General features: G+C 37.7%; 1 protein-coding gene across 2 annotated transcripts in view; it reads left to right on the forward strand.

Annotated features, from left to right (window-relative positions):
* Positions 1-22,585, forward strand: part of LOC123679138 (zwei Ig domain protein zig-8-like) — a 520,657-nt gene that overhangs the window by 458,063 nt on the left and 40,009 nt on the right. For both annotated transcript variants that reach the window (XM_045616547.1, XM_045616556.1), the window contains exon 3: positions 20,377-20,587. In XM_045616547.1, the coding sequence (XP_045472503.1) occupies positions 20,377-20,587 (211 nt within the window). The remainder of the gene's footprint in view (positions 1-20,376; positions 20,588-22,585) is intronic.

Below are 22,585 nucleotides of genomic sequence, written 5' to 3' on the forward strand. Positions count from 1 at the left end.
ATCCTACAAAGCCTCAACTTGTATTCACGAAGCAAAACAGTCCTCAATATCGTATATTAACGCCAATCTGTATCCTGCGGGTATGAAACAACCGATACAAACCGTTAACAATACGCGAATAACACGGTCAGATCGTCTCATCTGTCCGCAGGACCACGGATCGTTCGTTGCACGGAACGTAAACAGGAAGAGAGCGGATTATCAATGCCATAGGACGGAGTCCAGTGGCGGAGCTAGACCACAAAGACATAAATATACTATGTCACTCAATGAGCCCAAGGCCTGGCGCACAGATGGCATTGCTAGATCTATAAAACTGCATTTGACATGCATGTCAAAATTTCGGACCATAGAAGTCTGCATTCAGAAAAAGAAGGTTATGTGTCGCTACTTTCGTGATATTATAAACATGGATAAAACAAGTTTAGTGTAATGAAGTAGTACTATTTTTATGGAAAAATGACTGTTGAATTGACAAGAACGGATAAAGATAGCATGGCGACTTTGAACGTTGTCTAACGATGGTGAACTTTCTGGTCGCCCGAATTCAGCAGTTGTTTCAGAAAACTTCGTAAATTGGAGTTGAGATAGCGATGTAGTTGAAGATACCAGAAGGCAGTATATTCACTATTTTGCGTAAATATTAATCCAAGGAAAAGCTTTGCTCAAAATGGGTGCCACGCTTGCTCATCACAACGCCTAGTCGACTCCGAACGCTGTTCTGTTTATTATCAATAAAGTTAAATATAATTAAATTTTTTGCAAGGGCTCTCAGAATATCTGCAAGGGCTCTCAGAATATCTGCAAGGGCTCTCAGAATATCTGGAAAAGATGAAAAAGAGAGGGAGAGAGAGAGAGCGTGGTCCTCCCTTCAAGAAGTACATATCATCATCTAATTTTTATAGTGACGAAATGATCAAGAAAGTAAGCATCGAAAGTAGAACGAATTGAGAATTGAGATTTCTATAATTGCTGAACATTTCCTGATTTTTATGGAAGAAGAGAAGGCGTTCTTGTATATATATATTCCATAAATTGTTAAAATAACCTTCTGCTCGAAAAAACCTCACATGATTTCCTTCGTTCTTAATCTTCATACAGGCCGACGAATCTAACACATCCTGATAAAGATTGCTCCTCAATCTGTAACGTAATACTATCTGGTGGTAGTATTCCAGAATTTGTAGGATGAAACAGAACAATGCCTGTTTCATTCTCATACAGGTTATTTCCCTCAAACCACATCTCAGCCTGCAGAAAAACATCCTCAAGCAGCTGCCATAACTCAGGTCATAAAGACCCATGTGTTTCGTTGTGAATTCTCAACATTTATGTACATAATGAAAAAGATTGGACCAGCAATACTTCCCTGTGGAACTCCCAATTTCAACTCAAGTGGTATAGATCTCATAGAATCATTATTAGTAGATATTTCTACCAGCTGTGTTCTTTTCTGGAAATATGACCTTATCCATTCCAATGCCGATTTTTTGGGATTTTTTTGTTGGAGGCCGGTGACATCGATGACGTGCCGACACTGTTCCATTCCGACTTCATCTCGCTTGCTGAACGCACACCGAAACCTGCTAATTGGGGTTGTGCGAGCCACAGACCAATAACTAACTGGATTATTTTATATTGTAACACCGGCAAAATTATGTATACACTCCCGGGGTCAGATCCAACTGGTCCTTCTGCCTGCTGGTCCGTTCCTGTTTTTCATCCGGTACGGAATTATTAATGTTTGTCACAGAGTTGTATCCGATCGGCCATTTCGGTCACGTAAAGCAGAAATTATAGTTTGATGAAGAACGGCTGTTTGTTCTACTTCGGCCGAAATCAAGGACCGGAGGGTGCGCAGAGATGAGTATGGTTGTGGGTGGATGGCTTTCGGATGTTTGGTCGAGGTAAAAAATTGAATTTTTTGGGGGGGATTCGCAAAAAGTTGCGAAATGAGTGTACCGATTGCAGAGTGTGGGAGTCGTGCGATTTTTTGCGTTTTCGTGTTTCAAACGGATTTGATGAAAGCGCAAAAATTTGTTGGGAAGTCCGGGATTGATCTGTCGGATCGCACTCGATGGGTAATATTTGAAAAGCTTTTACTGATTCAGTTGAAATTATGGGAATAAGCTAGATGACAGTAGGTATTCAATAATTCAAGAACTAGTGGTCTCAGGGGAGAAGATATTAGATAAATAAAAATACCTTCAATATATGTGTAGGTTGCAGTTATTGTTCCCTGTAAATAATTGACATGGTCAGCAGAATGCTTGAAAACCTATTAGTTTCTTCAAACGTCGAGGTCATGACAGTTTCAATGGATTTGCAGGGAATGAATTGCTCTTGTATATAACTTAAGAAGGAAGTGTTAATTCTTCGAGGTATCGAAGATGTGTCATGTCGGTTGTAAATCTTATGAGATTTACTGGGGGTTGGAAAAGCTCGAAAACGAGACGGTGGTGTCGGATGACACATCTGCGAAGCGCTTTGTGGGCAGTACGGCAAAACTCTTATTGGGGTGGTACTAGGTACTTTCCCCCGATATCGGGGTGATGCTAAGGGTGTAGCCAAGTCGGAAGAAGGAGAGTCGATAGACAGAGAAGGTCAGTAAGTCCCAGTTAGGTCGGTCAAAAGTTAAGACATATGACATTAAGACGAAAAAAAGGTCCGCGGACTAGAATAAGACGAGTCGCGAAAGGATTAAAGATGAAGCCGTGATATTCGAAGTCGTTTCGAGTAATTAACATTCGACGATAAGACGAAATTCAGTACCGCTTATACTGTGTTTGTACTGTGAATGTGACAATGTCCCGGAGAAGAAAACAAAAGGCCAGGTAATCGAATCATACCTCTAGGAGATCGATTAACCAACGCTACATATGTATGCAAAATTGAACCCTACGATATTTGTTATCACAGAAATATCAATGTTCCTAATCATATGATCCGCTTGAATGGATCACCTTTTTCTTTATCCACACTCTCCAAGACCACTTAAAACTTGTGATAGTTAGAAGAACCGGCTGTGTTATTCTTTGTCTTGTAGCGCCTACCTGTTACGAATGTTGGCGATCATCATGGCGATGTGTACTTTGTCAAGTGCTGCACGAAAAACACCAAAAAATGTTGTATTAAAACATGTTCGTTAGTTCTTCAACCACGATATTCTTCGTCTACCGGATCCCATCCTGCCTTTCAGAATCAGCTGCAACAAGTCATATCGGTGGCAGTTTCATATTATATGTCCCAAATATTCCAGCTTATGAGTTTTCATCAAGAGAAGCAACTCCTTGCCTTTAATCATTTTTTCTATGACCCAAAGAGTGGATATATGGTCTATGGGATTCTTAAAATATAGTCGATATAAATACATATCAAAGGACTCTATTCCTTCACAGAAAGTTCCAGTTAGATTCGACTCCCGTAGGGAAGCACTTGAAAAACATAGGACCTCAATAGTCTGATCTTAGTTGGCAGATAGGTAGAACAGGGATGTCTTCTCTGTAGGCTTTGTTACTCTGTTCCATCGAGAAAGGTTGGACGGTCCTCCGGAACCACAAAACTTTCTTCGCAGTCCGAGGCTCATTCCTGACCTTCGACTCAGGAGCAAGCAGACCTACCCACTGGGCTATCCGCCCAGATTCTGCTCATTTACGTGTGGTTGCCTTTTGCCAACCCGATAGATGGCGTCGAAGGCTGCGCAATTTTCGGAAGAATGGCATTACTTAGTACATAAGCTCAACCGTTCCACGGCAAACTTACCACGCTCCGCTATGAAGATGCTTGGTTTATAGGGCAGGGATCACTGCGTTAACCTACTGAAGATTCTGTTAGTGGTTTCAGGATGAAATACTGACATCCGCTTGTTTTTAGGCGTTTTCGTTCGAAAGTTATAATATATACGACCGGAGGACAAAATAGTCTTCATTATCGTTTGAGAGCAGTCGTGGCGAAATTATAGAGCCATCATTTCAGAGAACAAACGCTCGAAATGCAAACAATTAATTATTCCCACATAAAAACGCAAGCATGTTCACAACATAAACTAACGAATTTTTCAAAAGAATACCCTCGATCCCTATTAAAAGATAAGAGCCTCCTCTCTCCCCTCCCGCACTGGTGCATTACAAAGCTGCATGCTTATTCCCCAACCCCCACTAAATTCCACGGAGTGGGAGGCTTAATTTAACCCTCTTTCACGTACGGACGACCGGCGCAATAAATTTAAACCACTGGATTAGAAAATTAATAAATGTCCGTGGAAAATTGTTGTCTGCCATGTCCCGAACGCTGTTCCGTAATTATAAAGTTCATTTGGAAAAAGTCTGTTCCCGAGTTCGGGGACGCCTATTCGAAAATCCGACTGGGAGAGGTAATCTGATTCAAAAATATCGGAGAGGATTTTTAATGGCGTCCAGGATTAAGCCGGCAGCGGCGTTCTTTCGATCGTATCTTACTACGGGAACTATACTCGTAGTTTCGGGGAAGAGTTTTCATGAATATGGATGATTATCGTCTGGCTTGCATATCGATTAATTTATGGTTATTAGATTCTCGGTTTGTCTGTTAGATAGGTAGAGGTGGATAATTCGATAAGGATCGGTGTTTTTTTTTCACTCTTTCTATGTGACAATAGTGGAGGTACGAATTCGGACCGTCAACCTATAATGAGTGGACCCTGAAGAATATCTATCAATAACCTTATTAGGGAAAGTGGACCCTCAAAAAGTAACGGACCCAAAACCGAGCCTTGCGGTACCCCCAAGCTGCATCTACAAAAAAACATTCCTGTTTCACCCTTTTTCCCTAAAGGTGCTCCTCCACCATCATGACTAGGGGTCTTCCTCATGCTGTCTATTATGTGATTCAATCTTGCCGCATTGAAAGCATTTTTGATATTAAGATATCTAGCAATTTTTCCAGTGAATAACATATAACGATGCATTCATCTTTTCTATAGGATATAAAGAGTTTTCTGTGTGTAATTTGGAATGGTAGCATACGAAATTGAATATTGTTTTATTGGTTTTCAACTTTGCTTCCGTCGTTTTGCAATAGATGGCTGGAGCGGTAAGTGGTAGCCTAAATAAATAGATCGTAGATATCATACAATGAACTTATGTATTTGTGAACATATCACCATTGAAATATTAGTCGATTTGTGTCTTCATCATGAAGTTATTCTCGATTAAACATGTCAGCTTACGAGCCAATTTCTCGTTATTTGCGGGAGGTTTTAATTTTCTACTTTATTATGCGGCTTAGGCTCATTGAATTCTCTCAAATACCTATGGAAATGCTGCTAATAGTGAAAAAACGTGCAAAGAGTGGTTTCAACGCTTCAAGAACGGTGATTTTGACCTCGAAGACCAGAATGGCGGTGGGAGCGAGAAGATTTTCGAAGATGCAAAATTTGGAGGTATTACTTGATCAAGACTCCTGTCTAACGCAACAAGAATTGGAAGGATCTTCGGAAGAAAAGCAACAAACCATTTCGAAATGCCTGAGAGTCGTGAAAATGATTCAGAGTTGAAGCCGAAAGATGTTGAACGGTGTGTGTTTGTTTGTGAACAGCTCCTTGCAAGGCAAATATGGAAAGGATTCCAGCATCGCAGGATGAAAAATGGGTTTGTTACAATAATCCCACGCGCAGAAAATCATGGGGATACCCCAGCCATGCTTCCTTATCGACGACTAAACCAAATATTCACGGTTCCAAGGTCATGCTCAGTATTTGGTGGGACCAGCTCGGCGTAGTGGATTATGAGTTAAAACCGACTGAAACAATTACAGGCGAACGTTATCGAGGGCAATTAATTCGTTTAAGTCGAGCTTTGAAGGACAAAAGGACGCAATATGACGAGGGACATAATGAAGTGATTTTACATCATGACAATGGTCGACCATACTTTGCGAAAGTAGTCAAGAAATATTTGGAAACGTTGAAATGGGAATTCCTACCCCATCCGCTGTATTATTCAGACGTAGCTGGTTTGGACTATCACTTGTTTCGATCAATGGCACACGGCCTGGCTGACCAGCACTTCCGGTCTTATGAAGAAGTAAGAAACTGGATCTATTCGAGATCGCTTCAAAAGGGCACCAGTTTTTCAACGCGGGATTCATACGCTGCTCGAAAGATGGAAAAAAATAGTCGCCAGCGATTGACAATACTTCGAATTACAAATATATAGCCGGTTTTCTACAATAAAGTCTCGAATTTCGGAAATAAATGGCGGAAGCAATGTTAGACGCCTATGTAATAATGTCACAGGGTCAATGTCATTATCAAATAGGACTGCAAAATATCTCGTTCTGTGAGTTTTTCTATGTGAAAAAATAAATTATCTCGTTTTCCATGATCTTAACGTCGTCTGCAGACAGTTCGACAAACTCATTAGTTCTACAAGTTCTGCCAAGTCCGATTAGTAAAGCAACTTTCATATTGTAAAAAAATCTAGTCTGGAGCTCTACAAATTAATTAATTAACTTCTTCTCTCGTGAAAATTTCGCATTTTCAGCTCTGTTAACATTTTTCTTTTGTTGAACAAACCAACCAAATGGCATATGACGCTCAAGTTGTACTTTTGAGCATAAAGGACAAACTCAGCGACAAACATTTCAGTAATGAGTGGTATTTTCAACTAATCAATTCTTATTTTTTTTTAACAAATAAACATATTCGATAGATGAAGAAAATCATCAATCCACAATAACAATTTCCGTATATTTTTCCCCAACTTTGTTCTCAAACCGAAAACGAAAATCCTCCAGAAAAGAATGAAAGAGGACAAATGAGATCTCCATCAAATTCAATCTTTTTTCCTTCATCTCCAAAATCATCGTTAAATATTCTGTCGATTCAAACATAAATTATTTCTGAAAATATCGATTATCAGTCCCACGGAAAAGGGCGAATTAGGTATTCAAAAATGGTTCTGAATTTCGCTCAATATGGCCGCTAAAATGACAGTTACGAAAAGTTGAAAGTTCACTCATGCCCCTGCCCCAGAGTTTTGAAAACTCGGGATATTGCCTGAGCTACTTATTCAAGACTGAGGGGGTGAAAGTATTTGTTGAAATTATAATGGAATGAGAGTGGAGGTCTTCAAGTTTTTAATGACGGCAATGCGTATTTTCAACCGGTTCTGACGGAGAGGGTTGAGAAACGGTTTGGAGAAAATATAGCGTCAATTTCCAAGAAACTACGTCTACTCATAACGCAGTTGAAAATGATTATTTCTACAACCATTTCGTTTGATTCACTAGTACGGAAAATAAAATAAAACAAAGTAATTTCCATTTACATTTTTGACTGATTTCGACATCAGTCTAAAATGAAGCCACAGTGTTAGCGAAACAATTTTTCGTAAACAATAAAATATTTGTAGAATTTATTTAATTCTTACTGATAGGAATTCATTATGAATTGATGTGAACTTTTGTTATTACAAAATTGAAATTCTGGAAAGTCCCTTGTTATTATTTATCACAAACTGAGTCTTTACACTTTTTTCTCTTCGTACTATAGTTCTCTTTTTATATGTTTTTGGACTGCTGTCATTTTTGAGAGCACCACATGTAGCATACAACTCGAATCTACTGTTCTGAAAAGAAACTTGCACAATGTAGAGTGTTCAAGAGAAAAGAAACCTACAAAGCATATTCAATAAAGTTGAAGGAATAGAATAGAATAGTAAAAATGTACTAAATTTTCTATAGCAAGATTCACTTTGCTTTCAAGTTCGTCAAGCCAACCACTTCTTTATTGGAACCTTACTTCTCTACCTGTGGCATTTTTTTGAACTCTGCCAGAAGCCATAATCTCTGGAAAGACAGATCTCGAGAATAATCTGGGTGGTCGTACACTTGGGAGCGACACTCTTTCAATTCAACCATGGTTTTCAACGATTTGTGACAAGAAGAGTTGATTTCGTGAAAAAAAAAATTTTTTCTGCATTTTGGGCCAGAATTTCTTAATCGACTCAATCGATCCAATAATGGACAATATACCATGCACGTCCTAAAATACGGATGCCATAACCTTGCCAGCTAATGTTCGAGATGTTGGTCGCTTTGTGCAGCTTTGACTGACTGCTCTTCATTCAACAGAAGCTCTCTTTGACTCAGGATGAATCCATGTTTCATCAACGCAAAAAATCCTTTTTATGCCGCTTAAACAGCTACAAATTTTCACGAAATAGAATGAATACACTACCTTCTGATATTTTCAGCTCCACCTCTCACCTAACTTCAATTTACGATCACTCAAAACGATTCCATGGATTTTTTGATGAAACAATTGCCGAATTCGGGCTACCCGGGCGTTCAGCATCAACGTTTGATCACGTTTCAAGTCCGAATACCACTTTTTATCTGTCGTTGTCAATGAAGCAGATACTGAAAACAAAAAGAATTTTTTTCCATCATAAAAGAATGTTTTATTAATACACAAAACTAGTTTCTATCCATTTTACAAACAACAATAAATGTAGCGCCACTCAACGGTCAATATATCGATTCAAACTCAAGTCTATGCTCCGAAATTTTACAAGCATCTTCTGAAGCTTCCAGCTAACGCGAAAAAAAAGTAGTATGTCACTAGAACCTGTCAATCGAAGAACTGAAGAAAAACACTTGAAGGAATCAAAAATTGTGAGTATGAAGAGGTAAAAAATACTATAAATATCAACGAGACAATATTCCAGGAAAAATAGTGACGAAAATTCGAAAAGATTTAAAATATTAGATAGAACTGAATTACTAAGCTTTTATAATGACGATGACGTCGGACTTCCTGCAAGTATATCTCTGCAACTTTTCAGAAAGCTTCGATAAGTTACATTCCTCATCTAATCTACATTCATCATATGATTCTATTCATGAAAATACACCTAACAGCACAAAGACTTAGAAGTGTGTTCACCCGTACCTCAGCACCTTTAATCAAAGGCTTCAGTCTCGACGAAGCCATTACCATATTGAACAGTCTGAACAATTCAATAACCGCATGCATACCTGCAGAATCAGGCTGATCCACCTAGCGTACAATCGAACTCCTATCTCAGAAAACTGATCATGTGTATTCTCCAGGCAAGTACGTTTCCCACGAGAGCGATAATCTACCTGGATTATATAAGATTTCTGGATTCGTGCAGCTTTAGCAAATGCCTCAGAGGATCCGCCTGATGGGAAATTCGACTTGATTTAGGCATTCGAATTAATTCATACCATAAATAACTCTTAAATGAACTGCCAGACACACATCGTTCAACGTTTGCTCTTTCTATTTCGTCTGCGCTCAATTATACAGTGAGGTTCGCTCGTCTCTGAGGTAATCGATGAATCAGAGGATACGATTTTCCGGTTAGCACCCTCAGGCTTGTTGGATTTTGTCGATTTCCCGGAACTAAGCATGTTTCTAGAGTATGAAAGAAGTCTTGAAATACCCTTCGCAGGGCCGGCATTGGCAACCGTTTCAAGTGACTTTATTTGAGGGGCAAAAATTCGGCCTAATTTTCTAGCCGCCTTTTCATATTTCATCCTTCATTCTTAAAAACAACATGAGGTTGCTCTACTCCGCTGCATTTGTCAACATTACCTGCTATAAAAATCTCCAAACCACCATTTACTAATCAGCCTGTATTAAAAATAACATATGGCAGACCAACCATTATATTTACCCTCTTTGAAAGAAGGAATACATTCATTATGTATCTAACAAAGACGAAAAACAACATTACTTTCACTCTCAAATCGTTCATAATTAAAACAAAGTCATTTATAATGAAAATATATATATATTGTGTTTTTGATTAGATGGATTATAAACTCGAAAGAGGTGTGATTTCACTCCATAGATATTAAGGAAAAAAATTTATAAATTTTTATATGCAAAGTGAAACGTTCCATCAACGAAGATTCGTGTTGTCTAGACTCTTAACAGCATACGTTACGCTAAGTGCAAGAGGTGATACACCTCTCGCTACGTCTGGATTTTTAAGCGGATCTCGTTTGGAAAGTTTGCTCGAACTGAAGGCTTTAATTACTTCCCTAATGAACAACTACAGTCAAAGCCATCATGGAGATTAGGTTTTAACAGACGTTGAGAAGTTTTATACATATTTGAGCACGGTGAGAAGAAATTTTTGTTACTAAAAATTCCCAACTTTTACATTTTAATCTCAGTTGTTCTGAATTCGAGCGCAGTGTTATAACAAGATCGAAAAGGCTGCAAAGACAAGTCATTTACACTTTGTTTCGCCCTTAACCTTATATTGGGGTTCATAAGTTTCAAGGATTGGGTGAAACTGAGAAAATTCTTTATGAAGGTAAACCTCCTTCTTTTTCACTAAGTTACTGTTTTTATAGTTTCGAACAATACGCCATTTTTTTATCACATCGTCTCTTCCGACAGAATTTCATTTGAAACAATAAAAACATATAGTAAAGCTAGATCTATTAAAGTTCAACGTCTCTCACAAAGTAAACAACGAAAATAAACAATACACAACAAAGATCGAGTCCTGTGAAAGATTTCGCAAGAGACATTTAGACAGATTTAATTCTATTTCCTATTCTCTCCATAACGTGATCTACAGTTCGCCTTCCAGTTCCAGAGTTCTAATGAACTCCAGTATCTGGGATGGATTGAAGCAGGCTAATTCCTCACTTGTACAAGTTTCTCGTCCAAAGCACATTTTGCGTTAACTAGTGATGGCGAGGCATTCCGTCACCATGTGATCCATGTTTCTTCCTCCTCCCCATAGAATCTGCATTCATCATTTTCTGCAAAACTCGTTCTAATGAGGTGTTTCCTAAGGCCCTGTGAGGAGTCTAGTGAGGAGGTGTAGTATATTCTTGCTAAGATCCAGATACTTCTTGGATCTCGAAGTGCCAAACTTTCGACGAATCTTTTTTGAATGATCCAAGAACCAGAAAAATTACTCCAGAGCGTTTCTCTTTCGGTTTTTCTTTCTCCTGAAACTCTTTCTTGTAGTTACATTTGCCTATGCCACAGGTTCCGGGCCGATGAAATGAGTTTGTGCTTCTTTTCTAGCAAGTGTGTTGGCCTCTTCATTCCCTCTAATTTTCGAGTGGCCGGGAACACATACTAAGAAGACCTTATTATTATTGCCAATTTCATTGAGTCTTCTTATATTACTCATAAGTACACACTCACAGGTCTGATATAACACGTTTATTAATTATCAATACAAAATTCCTCACAATCAGTGTAAATATCGTGCTGGTTCAATTTTCTGAAGAGAAGCGCTCAATTCACCTCATTCCGGAATATTTATTAACATCCCGGGTCACTTTAACTCCATTAGCCGAATATTCCGAGCTTGAATACACATAAAAAACCCCAAACTCTGGCCCTTCAGAAAAAAAAAGGCGGTTATGATGTCACCAGACGAAGTGGTTGACAAAATATATCTCAATATCAACAAAAAGCGTAATGTTTGAAAGTCGAAACATTCCAATTGATATATGGCCTCTATCCGGCCAGAATACATCATAAAAGAGTTGAGATAAGTTCAGAATGGGCATTAATGGACGAGGGGAAAAATACGGAGTCTCGAATGGAACGATTATATTGTACTTCTGAAACCTGCCTGCATGAAATATGGCGTTTTTCTTCGCATCGATTCCACTTTGTTGTTGGCTGTAAACGCGCTTTCAAACGATAGCGAGTTTCTAGGTCTCTATGTGCTCCCTTTGGCCGGGTTACGCCATTTTTGCCGTACGAATGTTCAGCTTTTTCATTATTCTACACCTGTAAAGGGCCATTCTTCTTGGAGAATAATGATGACTAGGAACATACGTCGGGTTCAACTTTCAACCCGTTTTGGCTTTCAGTAGCAGTTTTACGATCGGGTTTTTTTCAGTCAGATCGGAAAAATGAAAGAATGTACATGATGAAACTCAGATTGCACATCGCCGAATAAAAATTATGAAAATTTTGATCAATTCTCATAGAAATGATTTCTGGTTGTATAAGTCCACGTCTCTTCAGGAATTGTGGAGTGGAATATAAAAGACTTAACAGAACTTAACAGAAAATGCGTTTCAGAAACCCAAAATGACGTACAATTTACCTGTAATATTTGACCACTGTATTAACTGGCAGAATGTTTAAATAAAAGGAGTTAACCTTACTCACAGCAACACAAATGACGCTTGACCATAGAATTGACAGCAGTCAAGTTGAATTTTACCTTGAGTTGCCTCTCAGAAACTGGCCTTGAATATAGAAGACTCAACAGTGCACTCTGTATAATAGTCATAGTACATAGGAGTACAACTTTTCTTCCGTCGTTTCTTTCCAAAAGTCGAGACTTTATTGTAAATAGCTAATTATACAATTATGATTCAAAGCATTTTTCATTGCTGGCCACTACTTTCTCCCATCTTTCGGACAGCGTACGAATCTCGCGTTGAAAAAAATTGGTCATCTTTCAAAGCGATCCACGAATCGATCCAATTTTTATACTTCTTCAAAGTACTGAAAGTGCTAATAAGCCGTGTTCCATTGATCGAAACAAGTAATAGTCCGAGAGAGCAACGTCTGGAGAATACGGCGGGTGGGGTGGGACTTTTCATTTCAACGGTTCCAAGTATGTCTTGATCACTTTCACAACATGTGGTTGAGCATTGTCATGCGGCCGTTTGTCCTTCAATGCTCGGCTCAAACGCATTGATTGCGTTCGATAACGATAGCCTGTGTTTGTTTCAATCGGTTTCAACGACTACACTACGCCGAGTTGGTCCTACCAAATACTGAGCATGATCTTGGAACCGTGAATATTCGGTTTGACCGTCGACGTAGAAGCATGCCCGGGATATCGGCATTTTTTCTGCGTTTGGGATTATCATAATAAACCCAGTTTTCGTCTCCAGACACAATGCGATGCAGAAATCCCTTCCATCTTCGCCTTTCAAGCAGCTGTTCACAAGCAAACATACGCCCTTCAACATATCCCGGCTTCAACTCGTACGGCACCCAATCCCTTGTTTTTTAATCATTCCCATGACTTTAAGGCATTTTGGAATGGCTTTTTGCGTCACTACCAATGATCCTGCTTTCCTTGTTGCGTTTGACACGAGTCTTGATCAAGTTATGCCTTCAATCCTGCATCTCCGAAAACTTTCTCTCTTCCACTGCCATGGTGGTCTTCGACATCAAAATCACTTTTCTTGAAATGTGGAACCACTCTCGGTAGGTTCCTTTACTAATAGTGGCATCACCCTAGGTATATGAGAGGCGATGAGCCTCAGCCACATTTTTCTTCATATTTAAGCTGAAAATTTAAACCTCCCGCAAATGATGAAATAATGAATAAATTTATTTCTCTATTTCAGTATCGTAATCATTAAAGTTCTAAAAACAGTGTAAGGAACTCATTAAGCATCGTTATCAAGTTATATTTTTCGTTTTGTGGTTGTCTCTATTTCCTTCCAATCCTATCAAATTTCACTAACGTCAATAATTGTCAACATAATGTATAATTTGGATATAGTGAAATGATTTGCAGCATTATTCGCAATTTCTCTTAATTCAGGTGGTGTTAAATCGATTTCATATATATTGAGTTATTGGGTATAGGTGACCAAATATATTCCAGTGAAATATTCTTTATTTTTATTCAAATATTTTATTTAAATCGATTTCGTCACACATAATTCATTAATTTAGTGCGTAATTTTGAATTAATTGAAAATTCAAAACGTACGATTCAAATTCAAATTCCGTAATCTGTCAATTTTCGTAACAGTCACACCAACTGCCAAGATACAATACAAAAGTCACTAGGATGTATAATTTGAATTTTTCATTGAATTTCGACAATATTTCACAAAGCTTGAGTGAAATAGAGAAAATATCGTCCAATACTCGTTGCAGAAGGCAATTCCAACACTCTTGCATTCGAAAACGAGCGACGAAGGTTTCCCATTCGTGTTGGAATAGGAGCCCATTCTGCAACTTGTTTCAGAATATACTATTCTACAGTCTAATTCCATTATATTATTCCATCACCATTAGTGGTTGCTTCGAATATCAGCATTATCAACATGAAAATAATAAACCTCAATATGAAATCCGCCGAGTTCACCCCTAAAAGTTGATCTGAAATCAGATACTAATATCAAACCCACTCCTGAGCACGCCTCTGCACGTCTCCATTTAACCGTAAAAGGCGAAGTGATGGAGGTTTGTCTTCCAATTTCCCCATTGTTTCAATCTGAAGGCATAATCACGCTCTCTCAGACATCTTGGGGATGTTAGGATCATAATAATATAGACGTTAAAGGAATCTATATTGCTTTTTGATGCGGTTTCCTTCAAACGTCGAGGAGATATTGTCGTCTGGAACGCCCCTAATGCTCAGAATCTGCTGTTTGGGTCTTTAGGTGCATTATCCTGTACCGGCAGATATTATCTGCCATTATGTCTCGTACAAAAGACCCCACTTACGTAAACAAAACGTATCGTGCTTTCTTTGCAACTTGATAACGTCTAGGCTCGAGCGTCGAAATTTCGGCTGAAACTCCAGATGTTTTCATTAATACTATGTTAGGTCAATATTTACTCTAACTTTGCCAACTGCCTTGGTTTCTTCGGAACAGGGTTGTTTCCACTTCTCATTGAAGTACAGGGAGTTATTTCACACCGGATTGATTCTGACTGAGGTTTGATGAACGTGAGACAATTGTGTATAAAGTGAATGCAAAAGTTTATACGGTTTCAATTCACAGATTCCTATTACTTATTATATTTGAGCGCTCGCTTGACGAACAGAGTCTGAAGGTTTTTATGTGGCGGGTGTTTTTTTTCGAGGTATATAACTTTAAGTTGGCATTACTGTTCAAGATGGTGACCGATTTAACAGCTGTCAAGTGATTTATTCTCAGTTTGGTTTGGCAATTCATCATGAATAGACTCATGCCTGAACAGAGCTTGCAAATAGTGCAATTTCATTTCGAAAATAATGGTTCTGTGCGGAATACGTATCGCGTACTACGTCCATTAGCGATGAAACGCACTTCTGGTTGAATGGCTACGTCAACAAACAGAACTGCCGCATTTTGAGTGAAGCTAATCTTCAAGTGTATGTCGAAACACCGTTACATCCAGAAAAACTGACTGTTTGGAGCGCTTTATGGGCTGGTGGAATCATTGGTCCGTACTTCTTCAAAAACTATGATGGCCACAACATTACAGTCAATGGTGATCGGTATAGAGCCATGATTACTAACTTTTTCATTCCTGAATTGAACAACCATGATGTCCAGGGCTGTGGTTCCAACAAGAAGGCGCAACATATCACACAGCTCGTGTCACAATCGATTTATTGAAAGACACGTTTGGTGACCGCCTAATTTCACGTTTTGGTCCTGTGAATTGGCCTCCAAGATCTTGATTCAACGCCGCTAGACTACTTGCTGTGGGGCTATGTAAAGTCATTGGTCATTGACCTTTTGGAGGTCAACATTCACCGTGTTATTGCCGATATACGGCCACAAATGTTGGAAAAAGTCATCGAAAATTGGACGTCCAGATTGGACTTCATCTGAGCCAGCCGTGGCGGTCATATGCCAGAAATCATATCTAAAATGTAATGCCACAAGATTATCTTGCGGATAAATGAAATTCATGTCAATCGAATAATCCATCGTTGTTTTATTGCAATTTAAAGTTCTATAGCTCTAAAAATCCACAAATCAGTTTATCAATTATAGCGAAAACGAAATTATAAGAATCAGGGAGTATTTTTTAGGGTTTTGTTCTTAAGGAGATACGGCTGGAGTTGATTTCGAAAAAATAGTCAGCAAACTAAAAAAAAATGTCTCTACTCCTTCACTCAAGGGATACGATAATGCAAGTTATATGAAGGGAAAGAACAAAGGTTTATTTGTCCTTACCAATCCTAAAATGAATTGAATTTTTTGTACACATGAAAAATTGTTGATTTTTGTTGATGAATATTTCTCCTATGTTATTATAAAAATTTTTCAAAGAGATGCTTTCAATTTTTTCATTTCTCGGTGGAAGAACCTGTTTACTCAATATTAATTTTTTTCATTCTGTTGAGTTGCCTTCTGTTAGGGCGGCAATTTAGGTTTCTGCCTAGGACGACAAATTGTTTCTTTGCCTAGGGCGGCAGATTGGCTAGCGACGGCTCTGACCATTCACACCAAATTCGATTGACAATCAAGAACATCAAGTCGTAGCTTGCGAAAGCTTTCCACACCAACGCAGGCCTTAAAATGTTCGATGTAGTCGCATAAAACGTTAGTGAAGTTATATCTTTCGTAAATGTAATAAATTGGCCTTTTTGGCCATTCTTCAGACCTCCATTAGTCAGATAAATTGCTCCGAACTGACTTCTTGATGTCAACAAAAAGGTGGTGCTCTAATGAAATGCCATTAAATGACTTGCAAACTTCTTTTATTATCTTTTTGTAACTTCATTCGACTGGCTCAGCCTGCAGATATGAGGCCAATTCAATGTCATTGAGAGAGATTATATCTTATGAACTCGCCCCAGCCTCAAGGGAAAGGATGAGAAAATGGAAATTATTATGGAGGTACGAAGGAAACTTCCGGTTTCTTCCTTCAGATGAAAAAATAACAATTTCTCATAATAAATGTTCTGTTCCTTTTCACATCTCTAAGAGATGCTGGAAATGTTAAGACAAAAATAAGGATATTTTACCATCTCACATAATTGTCTTCAACCGGTAAAATATTGTTAACGTTTTTGAAACTTAATATACCATTATCTTCTAGGCTTTGTTATGAGAGAAAATTATATAGCACAAGAGCACACAATGAAAATTCAGGTTAACTCCGATTGACAGTAAATATTGATTTTGCAGGCACATTAATCAACAAAGTATTACTTATCCTTCCTAGGCAGCAAAATGATTATTCTCAATGTGAATAAAACAATAATTTTGTTGTTCAATCTCAGAAAAAAAAGATCGCTTTACATCGTAGAAAAACCAAGAGCACCAACTTTTGTTGACTTCGGCTCAAAGCCTCTGCTAATAATCTAAATTTGCTTCTGGAAAAGTATCACTTTTACTACTTAACACAAATATAATAGTATTGAAACACAGAAACAATACAAAAATGAATCTCATGTCTCATGATCGTTAGGTTTGAAGCAGCATTTCGTTTCGTAGAAAAATCATTGATTTTTGCCTTTCTTCTCCATGTTAATCCTCAAAAGTAAAGTATTTCTTCGCTACACATTCTTAAAGGACTTTTCAACAAAATTCAAATATAGTTTCGTATCTTCCTACATCCCCAACTTCTCCAAGAACGATAACAAGTTCCAGCGACTTGATGAGATCAAAATAATATGGTTAGATGATACGGAAGCTGTAATCTTCAAGATGAAAACTCCACCGAATGGAGAAAACAACTCCAACAGACTCTTATGCATCTTTTCCAAGTCGAACAAAACCGATATAAAAATATCCAAAGCTACATGTCGCTAGAGTAAGGGGAGACCATTGATCTTAGAGACGAAAACTTTATAATTCTCGCTGGCGAAACTTTAAGGGAACGCTCGGAGTTCGAACTCCCATAATAATCACTAACAATAACCTGAAAGAAAATGGCCCAAGACAGGTTCACTTAATCCCTGTTGTTCCATTTATCCAAGCCCACATTATGTACTCTCAAACTTCCATCGATTGTAATTGCAGGACTTTATAGCAACTTCATTTTGAGCATTTCTTGGTATTTCTTTGTTTTGCTGTTTCGCTCTCTTGCATCTGATCCACGATTTATTTTGTTTTCTGTTCGAAACTTGCTTCAGATAGGATTATTACCGAAGTGCTTTGAGAAGTGGGTACCTAAAAACAATATTCAGATGATGGACTGAATTCCTTTCCATTCAGAGTGCTCGTTCTGGATATTTATGGAATAGAATGGAGACATCATTGAGGGTGTTGGTGAAAAGGAGCTCATTTACGTTTATTATTTCAAATAAAGTAGCTTTGAATCTTTTGAGATACGAATTTTCGACCCTCACTGGAATAATCACTGTTTACTTTGGGATAGTGTAAAATCGAATACAATTACTGTAATGTAGTATAACGAAGTACTGCTTCCTCAACTGAGAATATCATAATTCATTGGAAAATATGAAGGACCATACAGAATTCAATAAAATTATTCATCAGTCGTTATTTTCTTTTGCCAATGGGAGTTCTGGAATACTACAGTATAGAGCAGATATAGAATGAATTTATTCGTATTTCATTACTTTGAACTCAGAACTTCATTACTCCTGGAATTCACTTGGGATGTTACTAGATGCCAGGGATGCAAAATTTGAAGGTTCAACAGATAAATAAATGGATAGAAAGCTTCTCCTTTTTCAGACCTCTCTGTTCAAAAATCAAAGCATCTTTTCATCCTTAATTCCTAGTTGCCATTGATTCTCTCATGGAACCAGCCCAAAATTTTCTTGGTTTACCTCACTCATCGCAATCCACATGTCTCAATTTTGTCAATCACCTTATCATCCGCATTCGTAATTTGTCTAACTTCCTGGTTGTTTGTCCTTTCAAGTGTTGATACCCTAGTCTCACTTTTGCGCAAGTAATCCACCTCCACTACGACACAATACGCTTCTAATCTACACCATTGGCCTATAGCTCAGCACCATACCAAAGCGTTGACTCCACAAAAGCCTGACCAAGACTTTTTTTGTCTTATTCGAAATTTGCTTATCTCACCAAAGACTGTTTAGATACCCTACCAACCTCTTTCGATTTCAGATGTTACCTACCTCATTCTTTCCTATGCCGTCCTTGGGAACTGTAACGCAGAGATATTCGAAACTATCCATCGATGTTAATTGAAGGTTTCCTGTCTTCTTCAAATTTTTCTTAAAAACCTCATAGAACCTTTTCAACATGACTTCCGAATCATAGCAGCCTGTGCCTGTACTACTTGATCATCTGCGAAATTAAATGGGAAAAGATGTTAATCCTTAATTGGTATACTCATGCCCTGGCTCCCTCGACATTGTCATCAAAAAGCAGCGGCAATGGGCTAGATCCCTGTCTTAGGCCTTCTATTGTAAGGATGTTTCAAATATTTATGTGGGATATCTTCTTTATAAACCTCTTGGATCATTGAGATATGGGATCTGTCCGCATTGAAGGTTTTAAGAGCATTCCACAAGCACGATGCATTGGGATTGAAATGTAGGCCATTTCTATGTAAACAAATGCTAGATGAACTTTCTTATCGACAGCAATTTTCTTCTAAGTTATTTGCTCTGATATCCTCATTTGACAATTTTTTCTGAATCTCGCCAGAACAGAATTCCCCTCGTTCAATAATCAACTAGTTTTTGCGGAAGCCACTCAGCCTTTGATTGGATAGCGCTCTCATAAAGATAGATATTTCAGTCTTAACTCTACAGATCTCTCAGATAATCCCGTTCAAAATGAAAATACTAATTGTACCTTGTAGCATATTTCAAAAAATCTGTCTGCTAGACAAAATCTGAGGTTTCATCAGCAACAGTTGAAAAATCATGGGCACCAAGATATCTGTTAGCTTGTGAAATAGTCACAGAGCCAGCAAGTTGACCCAGCAAGGTGTTCATTCAAAACTAGATATAATGATCAAATGGATTTTGCCAAAAACAAATGAATCTCCACCTTTGCAATACATTGCATAGATAATGATCACCCCTTCTTCTCAATTGACAACATGAAAATTATATATATGGAACCAAAAGGCAGGAGACTCAACTATTTGAAATTCATTGGAAGTTACAAGCTATTGAACAAAAATAGGTTATAAATTAAAAATGAAGAAACAGAACTATGTTATTACAAAATATTAAACGTGTTCCAATAATCCTGAAAAAAAGCTAGACATTGTTATAGCCCTGTTTTGGTTCTCTTGAAACATTTTTTGTACCATCAATCCATATGAAAATTCTTTTTCAAATGAAAAAGAGTTTCTATTCGAACTTATTCGAAGTTCATAAAGTTGATAAAGATGAAGTTACACAATGTAATCCCCAAATTGTTAATATCCAATTTTTGGTCATAAAAACATAGAAAGTATAAAACTTGTTTTAATCATGACCTCCTAATAATCTCGAATTCGGGCCAACTCTACGAGAAATAATACCGGCGAGCAAAGTAAGTTGAACTCATCGTCCAAATCGCTGATATAACCGATCCGTTACGCCTTAATATCCTGGAAACCCCACCAGATTCTCTAGGGCATCGGCATAGCCAACTCACCTAGAAACCCTCATGTTATTAACTGCCCCATTCAACAAAGATAGGGATAATAAAGATTTCTAAGGTTCCTCATTTGTCTTTCAGGTTTCATGGATCCGGAAAAGGGATCTGCACATTTTAACTGCCGGCATCTTAACCTACACTTCGGACCAGAGGTTCCAGGTAATCAGGCCGGACAAATCAGACAATTGGACGCTGCAGATAAAATTTCCGCAGTTGAGGGACAGCGGCATCTATGAATGTCAAGTGAACACCGAGCCTAAAATGTCGCTTCCTTTCAGACTGAACGTTATAGGTAAGAAACTACTTTTCGACCCTATTTTCTATTCCCTTTGTGGTCTTTTATTCGGAATGCGAATGTGGTCGATGGAGATGCTGCGGTATACAAGGTGTTTCATGAATAATAAGGAAAAAACATGAAGATGTTGAGAGGGGTTTATACCACGTGGCTTTCTCGTGACCTGCCAAAGTTAAACTACTCCTCAGCGTTTTTGAGATCTCATATGTTTTTAGGATGAGTGAAGTAATCTCAAACGTTCCTTCGGTTCACCCTCCTTTTCTATCATATGCAAGAATTCAAAATACGTTTTTACGTCTTCATTTTTAATTTTTGAAGAACCGCATTGTCAACCTTTGGAAATACTTTGGTTCGATATTATTTTGTGAAAATTAATAAAAAAAATGAGTGTTTGTTCGGATAGTTACATCACGCATATGTTTATTCTTCAATAAAAAATTCATAACCGAAAATCAACAGTTTCCGAAATATTTGAGTTCTTATGTTTTTTAGAAAATGTCTCACCTTACGTCAATCTAAGCTGACCAAGTTGGATTAAATTTTGGATTATTTTCATCAGAAAAGGATATGATATGTATGAAAAAGGCATAACTATACTGTATTAGATGTTGAATAAGAATGAGTATGATTCGAAAGTTGGAATATTTGCCTAGAACTTTCGAACTCCACAATTTATGTATTATAAAATCAAAATGAAAACTTTATTTCCTAAAAAGTTTTAGTTAGAATAGTAGTTTCGTTTCAGCAAATTTTTATTTGAAATGGGAAAGTAATGAATTAATTATTTTTTATTGCATAAAAATTTTCAATGTTTTGTATTCATGAATTAGGTTTGAAATGACCTTCATCATTGATTTTACAAACACGAGGTCTCTTCCTCATTTCTTCAGTTGTAACTTTCCGCCTGAAATTTACTCTCGCATTATTCTCACTGCTTTGTCTATCCTAACGGTGTTAGCTCCAGACTTCTCGCTGGCCACGAAAATAATCCAAAATTATAATCAAATTTGGTCAACGTAGATAAAATTGACGAAAAATGAAGTAAGGTGAAAGATCTTGTGAAAATCCAAAATACTCAAATATCTCGTTGATTATTGGTTATCCCTAAATATGGCTCGAATGACAATGAGTCATTCTAACACGTCTTCCAAGTTCCACGTGTAAATTTTTAACATCCTGTATATCTATGATCTAATCTCAGATATTTTATAATGTAAAATGAATATACAGGCGACATTGAAAATCCGAATCCTGGAGATATCTCAAACCGGCGCCTTCGCCATTTTGTCATGCTCAGATTGTCATATTAAATAGTTTCGCTTCAAATGTTTTTCATATAAAATTAAGTTGCAATAAAATCACACAATGTTAATTGTATATTATCACAACCAGTTTCTAAATTTTTTTTCTTCTGAGTTCGTATAATGTGCCATGAATCATACTGATTGTAATGAGAATCACCAGAATATGAGGCTCGTTATTTTAAAGTTGTGCCTGACATAGCGGTGAAGTTGAAATATCAGAAGGCAGGGTATTCACTTTTTCGCACGAATATTTGTTCATGAGAAAGATTTGCTTCCAATGGAATGCTTGTTCACCGCTTATCAAAAGCAATGAGCAACGAAGAAGCAAATTCTTCGTCGATTCCAAAGGCTGTTTCAAGCTGTTTAAGCAAAATAAACAGCTTATGTGATAGTGGATGCAGCATGAATTTATAAATACACTCCTGAATCGAAGAGAACGTCAGCTGACAAGAAAGCAGTCGGTGAAATCCGTCGAAATCGACCAAAATCTCAAACTCCAGCTGTCAAGATTATGGCATCTGTATTTTAGGACGTGCATCGAATATTTTTATGGACTATCATCACAAAGGTAAAATAATCATCAACAGAGAATATAGTATGGAATGGAGTACATGTATCTCGAAGGTGGCTATGTTGACGAATTTTCAAGAAAAAATGTATTTTCACCGAATGGGCCCATAACTTATTGAAT

The sequence above is a fragment of the Harmonia axyridis genome, chromosome 1, assembly GCF_914767665.1.
Source record: "Harmonia axyridis chromosome 1, icHarAxyr1.1, whole genome shotgun sequence".
NCBI classification, from domain to species: Eukaryota; Metazoa; Arthropoda; class Insecta; order Coleoptera; family Coccinellidae; genus Harmonia; species Harmonia axyridis.